The 7,727-nt window shown below is 41.5% G+C and overlaps 1 protein-coding gene across 1 annotated transcript; it reads left to right on the plus strand.

Annotated features, from left to right (window-relative positions):
- Positions 1-101: 101 nt before the first annotated feature.
- LOC111440560 lies at positions 102-1,415 on the plus strand. The gene has a single exon (XM_023077561.1). It carries the CDS (start codon positions 102-104, stop codon positions 1,413-1,415), a length of 1,314 nt encoding a protein of 437 aa, XP_022933329.1.
- The last annotated feature ends 6,312 nt before the right edge of the window (positions 1,416-7,727 follow it).

Consider the following 7,727-nt stretch of genomic DNA (forward strand, 5'->3'; position numbering starts at 1 on the left):
GGCTCTCCATAACTGCCCGGATCGCCAAGCCAAAATTCTGGCAAATGTTCATTCTGGTTTGCTTCGCTACTAATTCTTCAAATTGGGCCAACACTGCGATTATGGTGACGAGCGTGAGAAACTTCCCGGACCGACGAGGGATCATTTTGGGTCTTCTTAAAGGGTATGTGGGTATTGGAGGTGCCATCATAAGCCAACTTTATTTAGCCATTTACGGCCACAATGATCCATCCAATCTGGTTCTTCTTTTCGCATGGCTCCCCTCTCTCCTAATCCTCATCCTTTTCCCCTCAATTCGACCAATCCGTATCCGTAAGCATCCCGATGAACTCAAAGTGTTTTACCAGTTACTTTACGTCTCAATTCTTTTGGCCATTTTCATCTTGTTTTTAACCATTGCACAAAAACAAGTGGTTTTCTCTCAAGCTGGGTACGTAGGTGGCGCATCCTTTGTGGTTTGCTTACTATGCGTACCCATTTTAATCGCATGTAGAGAAGAGTTGTTGCTCTACAAACTCAACAAAGAAACCGCTGCTCCTTCTGTCGCACTCTCCATGCTTCACCAAAACCCTCCCACCCTCCCTACCTCTGCCGACTCGGAAATCCCCGAGATTTCGCCCTCGTGTTGCCCAAACATATGGAACAAGCCTGAAAGAGGGGAGGATTTCACCATCTTGCAAGCCGTGTTCAGCAAAGATATGGCTCTTATTTGCTTAGCTACATTTTCTGGATGTGGCTCCTCTCTAGCCGCTATAGATAATCTAGGTCAAGTTGGGGAATCACTTGGCTACTCACAACGAGCCATAGGCATCCTTGTTTCATGGGTTTCCATATTCAATTTCTTCGGCCGAGTTTTCTCTGGCTTCATCTCAGAAACCCTCATGACCAAATACAAGTTACCTCGTCCTCTAACCTTTGCTTTTGCCTTTCTCATCACTTGCGTTGGCCAGCTTTTCATCGCCTACCCTTTCCCAGGCTCCCTCTACTTAGCTGCCATAATTATTGGGTTTGGATTTGGAGCTCAAAATCCAATGCTATTTGCCGTAATATCTGAGATGTTTGGTCTTAAACGTTACTCCACGCTCTTCAATTGTGGGCAATTGGCAGCCCCATTTGGGTCTTACATACTCAACGTGGATGTTGTCGGGAAGCTGTACGATATGGAAGCTTTACGTGAACGTAAGCAGATTGCGGGGAAGGGGTTAACTTGCACTGGAGCTCATTGCTTTGGTGGGTCTTTCACAGTATTGGCTGCAGCCACATTGTTTGGAGCCGTGGTTATGTTTGTGTTGGCTTACCAGACTCGAGAATTCTACAAAAGGGATGTGTATAAGAACTTTAACGAGGAGATATGGATTCCACAAACCGAAATGGAGTTCTATCGCTTGGATAACAAGAAGAACATTGAGGATTAAATTCAAACCATCAATCTTTCAAACCTCCCATGCCCACTCAATTTGAGGACACCCTTAGGGTCCTTTCGAGAGGGAAGATTCAAATCTTTGTAATCCCTAAATTTTTTAAAATTTCATTTTAATATGATTATCCATTTCATTATTAAATGTTGACCAAATATTTGTCTTTTTCTATATTATTCCAAAATATATATAAATATCTAAAACTTCTTAGATAAACTTCTAAATAGTGAGCTCATGCTCTAACTAATCTTCTTAAATTAGTGATGATGTTTTAAGATAAAACTAGCTAACTAATCTTCTTAAATTAGTGATGATGTTTTAAGATAAAACTTTCTGAGAAGATTTTTTGATGTTCAGAACCTTAAGTATAGAAAATTGATTGTTCATACATCATACAATGATGATTCATAAACTAGTAGACGTATTTTAAAAACCTTGAGGTGAATTTGGAATAGAAAAGCAAAATAAGGACAATATTAGCTAGCGGTGGGTTTGGACTATTACATTTAAAGGGATAATTCTTTTAAGAAAATCGAAGGGAAATAACTTTCGGAAAGCCAAGTTTTTCATAGTTATTTGAGCCAAGTTTTTCATAGTTAATTAAATGGTATGAACTTAATTTTTACAACTTTGATGGAGAACAAAGTTAAAATGAGTTAGGTGGAAAACATATGAAAATGGGAAGAACTTAACTTTAATGAGATGCTAAAGAACAGAACGTGATATGTGCTAGTATCATATGTCATTCTCATTCTCATTTCGTTACATATCATACATATTTCTAGCGGGGTTATATATCATGCAATTTACCGTATTTCATGTCATGCAATTCATTCAATCACATTCCCATACTCATACAACAAGCCATAATCGTACACGGGTCACACATTGTCACATGCATTCATATCACATCCAATAAGCAGCATAAATAACATACATTCACGTTCACATGATTTCGTACTTAAGCACATTAAGCTAGCATACAATTTAATGGCACGTGCATAACCACGAGCACATGCCAACATACAGCAATTAATGCGTAACCTACAACGGGTGAGCCACTTACTTGGTAGGCCTTAGCCGAAGTACTCCCTAGAATATAACATAAGCTCCTAACTCCTCGTGGATGTTCTACGCTTCCGTTGGTAGTTGGTTCCTATTGGTTCATGAGTTACTTCTGTTAGTATTCCACAAATAATAATAAATTCTCAACTGGAATTTGTGAAATATGACCTTAAAATGTTCCCTTTTACCTTAAACAGGGCCGAAACCAGGTCCGGGAGGGTCGGAACGGTGTCAAACGGGCTGGAAACAGGTTTCCCGAACCGAATAAGCTGCAGGAGCCGAGGAGCCGCCGCCGAGCCAATGAAGCCGCCTGAGCCGAGAGGAGTCGCGCTGCAGACGTGACGCGTGGCACAATCAGAGAGCGACGCGTGTGCAGGCGTCTCAGGTTGAGGCGCGGGTTAACGGGTCGCTCGGGGGTCTCGAGCCGAACGCGAGTGACGGGCCACGCGGTGATGGGCCGGATTGCAGGTGACGAGCCGCGGGGTGATGGGTCGGCTCGCGGGTGAAGGCCGGGTGTTTGGGCTGCGGGTAACGTGGGTTCTGGGCTGACCGAAGGGATGGGGTTCGGTCCGGGTTTCCGGATCTGGATCTCGGGTCGGACTTCGTCCTCTTCGCCCGACTGCCTGCGCGATTTTCCGGCGATCTCTCTCTCTCCTCGACAACGTCGTCCCGACATCCTTTTTCCCCCTTTTTTCCCCCGTTCCCGAGCTTATCCTTCACCCTAACCCCGTTTTTGGTACAGATTTCGTTGGTAAGGGCCTTGCACTCCCGGATCTGGAGAAGCTCGAAAGTCCGCCGTTCTGTCTTCCTTGCCGACGGTGTTCATCGTACGAGATTCGTCTAAAACCTACTCCTGATGTGTGTAAAGGGTTCTGGGATTACTTTTGTGGTGTGAAATGGGGCTTTTCGACGTCGATTCGTACGGTTCAGCTTCGCCGGAGTTCCTTCGATTTTCGGTTCTCTCTCCTTTTTCCTCACCGTTTTTGTTTCTTTGCAGGTTCTTTCAAGGTTGCTGAAGATCGGGGACGTGATTTGTGGCATCCCAGCCCTCGGCCACCCTTTGTGGGTCGTGTGCGAGTGAAAACTCCGACATTCGCCGAAGTTTTCGACTCTGCCAACGACCATTTTTTTTTCCGGTTCCGTTACATTTAAATTTTGAAATCCCATTTATTAGTGTTTTAACTAAAATCAAAGTTTCTAGCTTAACAAAAATCTTCTTATATAGCTTAGAACATTTAGTTCCCATCATGAAAGAATGTAGTCTTTTGACACGTATTCTTCTAACATGCAAATCAATCTACTGAATTTAGCATTCTAATTATGCACTCAAACTATTTAAAATGATCATACTTCCCCTATCATGTACGCTTGATAGTGAAGGTGGTAAAGCGTACACTTTTTCTAGCTTTACCACCTTCACTATCAAGCGTACATGATGTATTTCATGTGTCCATGTTAAGGAAATATATTGCCGACCCTACGCACGTAATAGACTACAAACCTCTCCAAATCGAGGAAGATTTAAGTTATCAGGAGAAACCGATTAAAATCCTAGCTCGAGAAGTGAAAGCCTTACGTAATAGATGTTAGGGTCGCACAACAACGCACACACTCAATCTAGATGAACACAAAGAACAGGATAGAGAAAATTGCAAGGAGAACTCTAGCTAAAAGAATTTGTATTGATGAATATGTATAAGAGAGAATACAGAGAATAGAAAAAGTACATTTTCAAAACTCTACGGGACGGGATATATATATAGTTCAGTTTACTATATATAGCTTTACCAGATTTAACCATCTACTATATATAGCTATTTACTATATATAGCTTTACCAGATTTAACCATCTACTATATTTAACTATTTACCATATATAGCTTTACCGGATATAGCTTTACCAAATATAGTTTTACCGCATATAGCCGTTGACTAAGCTATAAATAATAGAGCAGACTTCATAACCTAACAATTCTTTCACTTGGAGACTGATCCAGTCAACCAAGAATTTCATTCTCAAACGATCACTCCACTATACCAATTTAGGCTTTGATAACCTTAATTTTCCAACATCAACATATTTTGTCAACATGTCTGCTGGATTCTTTGACCCTCTATCTTCTCCAAACACATATCGCTTTCTTCCACTAACCTGCGAGTGAAATGGTATCGCCTTCTAATGTGTTTTGTCCTTCAATGATAGACTGGGTTTTTCACCAACTTTATGGCACTCTGACTATCTGTATAAAGGATCTTCTTGCACTGCTTCCTGCCTAATTCTTCTAGATAGTCTGTCATCCATATCATCTCCTTTCCAGCTTCAGCTATTGCCACGTACTCGGCTTCAGTAGATGAAAGGGCAACGCATTTCTGAAGCTTGGACATCTAACTCACTGCTGTTCCATCTATAGTGTAGATATATCCATATGTGCTCTTGCTAGAGTCTACATCTTCACTCAGATCAACATCCACAAAACCTTGCAGAACTACTTTGCCATTTGCCATAACAAAGTGAAGTATTGGATGTACCTCTCAGATATCTCAGAAGCCACTTCACAGCTTTCCAATGTTCTTTCCCTAGATTTCCCATGTACTTGTTAACAACTCCCACTGCATGTGTTATGTCAAGTCTAGTGCAGACCATAGCATACATCAAACTCCCAACTGCGGAAGCGTACGGAACTGATGCCATGTGCTCACGTTCCTCAACTGTCTTGGGAGATTGCCCTTTTGACAATTTAATATGATTTGCCAAGGGGGTAATCCTAGGTTTAGCGTCATTCATCTTGAATTTGGACAAAACCTTCTCAATGTACTGCTCTTGGGATAGATTTAATGTGCCAGTAGATCTATCTCGAGAAATCCTCATCCCAAGAATCTGCTTCGCTGCACCCAAATCTTTCATCTCAAATACTGAAGACAAGCTTGCCTTCAAGTGGTTTATCTCCCTCATACATGATCCAGCAATTAGTATATCATCCACATACAGGAGTAGAAACACATAAGAATCAGTGTATTTCTTGAGGTAGCAACACTGATTCTTTTCACTCCTGTGGAAACCACTCTTGCACATGAAGAAGTCAAACTTCTTGTACCATTGTCTCGGTGCTTGTTTCAATCCATACAAGCTCTTATTGAGCTTACACACCATGTGCTCCTTGCTTGGAGCTGTAAACCCTTCTGGTTGTTGCGTATAGATCTCCTCATCTAGATCTCCATGTAAAAACGCCGTTTTTACATCCATTTACTCAAGGTGCAAATTCTCCGATGCAACAATACTCAGCAGAATTCGGATAGTAGCTAATTTCACAATTGGAGAAAAGATCTCAGCATAATCAATGCCTTTTCTTTGTGAATATCCTTTAGCTACTAACCGAGCCTTAAACCTTCTTCTGCCATCTGGTTCAACCTTGATTCTGAACACCCATTTGTTCAACAGAGCTCTCTTTCCTGTAGGCAACTCATTCAGCATCCACGTATTATTCTTTTCAAGTGAGCTCATCTCATCATCCATGACTTGCTCCCACTTGGTTGAATCTTCCACTTGTAGGGCCTCATCAAAGGACTTTAGTTCTCCTTCGTTAGTCAGCAACAGATAATGTAATGAGGCTGAATATCTATCTGGTGCTCTGATAGTTCTGGATGATCTCCACCTTCACTTGCTCAGGTGTAACTTGCTCCACTTCTGGTTCTTCAGTAATAGGATCAGGAGTTTCTTGAGCTTCTGTTGTAACATCACTGCGTGAATTTTCCTACCACTCAAGTTTAACTCCCACTTGCTTCATAGTCTCAGAGTTTATCTTCTCTCTGTTCTTGTACATGACATTTTCATCAAAGGTCACATCGCAATGTCTTAGTATTTTCATATTTTTCTCATCCCAAAACCTGTACTCGAACATGTCAGAGCCATAGCCTATGAAGTAGCATTTCACAGCCTTAGCTCAAGTTTATCTCTCTTCTCTGGATCAACATGAACATATGCAGTACAACCAAAAGTTCTCAAGTGAGAGTACTTGAGTTCTTTTCCTATCCATACTTCTTCGGGAAATTTGACTTCAAGGGCACTGACGGCTCTCTATTAATCAAATATGTTGCTGTGTTCACAGCATCAGCCCAGAATGTCTTTGGTAGTCCAGAATGAATCCTCATGCTTCTTGCTCGCTCATTCAATGTTCTGTTCATCTTTCTGCAATACCATTTTGTCTTGCCTTACCGGAAATTTTTCTTATTAATCTAATTCCTTCAGCTGCAAAAAATGTTATAAACTTCGATTTGTTGTACTCTCCTCCATTGTCAGACCTCAGGCATTTGATCTTCAAGCCGGTCTGATTTTCAACTTCAGATTTCCACTTCTTGAAGGTGGTAAACACATCTGACTTGTGTTTCAGAAAGTAAATCCATACCTTCCTGCTGAAGTCATCGATGAAGGTGACGTAGTATCTTGATCCACCAAGTGATGAAACTGGAGATGGTCCCCGACGTCTATATGGATCATTTCCAACCGCACTTTCTTCGGTTCTCCGGCAGCCTTTGTGAAACTAACTCGATTCTGTTTGCCCATAACACAGCTCTCACAAAGACCCATATCAACAGATTTTAAGCCTTCTAAAGCTCCTTTCGCAGTCAGCATCTTCATTCCTTTGATGCTCATATGTCTAAGTCTATTGTGCCATAGACTTGAATTGGAAACACTCTCAGCAGCAGCAGTCATGTTTATACACTCTACAGTAGTGTATAAGGTTCCGAATTTTGTGCCACGTGCAACAACCATGGCGCCCTTCAAAATCTTCCACGAACTTTTTCCAAACTCTGCTGCATAGCCTGTGCTATCCAACTAACCAATAGAGATCAGGTTCTTCTTGAGACCAGGAATGTATCTGACATCTTGTAATGTCCACTGATTTCCTGCTGGAGTTTGTATGGAGACATCTCCCTTCCCTTCAATCTCCAAGGTTTTGTTGTCACCACAATACACCTTCCCGAAATTTCCTGATTTGAAATTTCGAAAGAATTCCTTACTTGGAGACGAATAGAACGATGCACCTGAATTCAAAATCCAGGAATCAGCTGGGCTGTCCACACTAAGGATTAAAACGTCCTCAGTATCATCTGTTGTATATATAGAATCATCATCATCTTTAGATTTATGATTCTGCTTCTTCTTCAGTTTTGTACAATCTGTTCGAAAGTGTCATTTTCTCCCACAGCTCCAACATGTTACGTTGGGTTTGTTTGGAGATTTTT

Source organism: Cucurbita moschata, unplaced genomic scaffold (assembly GCF_002738365.1).
Source record: "Cucurbita moschata cultivar Rifu unplaced genomic scaffold, Cmos_1.0 Cmo_Scf00429, whole genome shotgun sequence".
Lineage (NCBI taxonomy): Eukaryota > Viridiplantae > Streptophyta > Magnoliopsida > Cucurbitales > Cucurbitaceae > Cucurbita > Cucurbita moschata.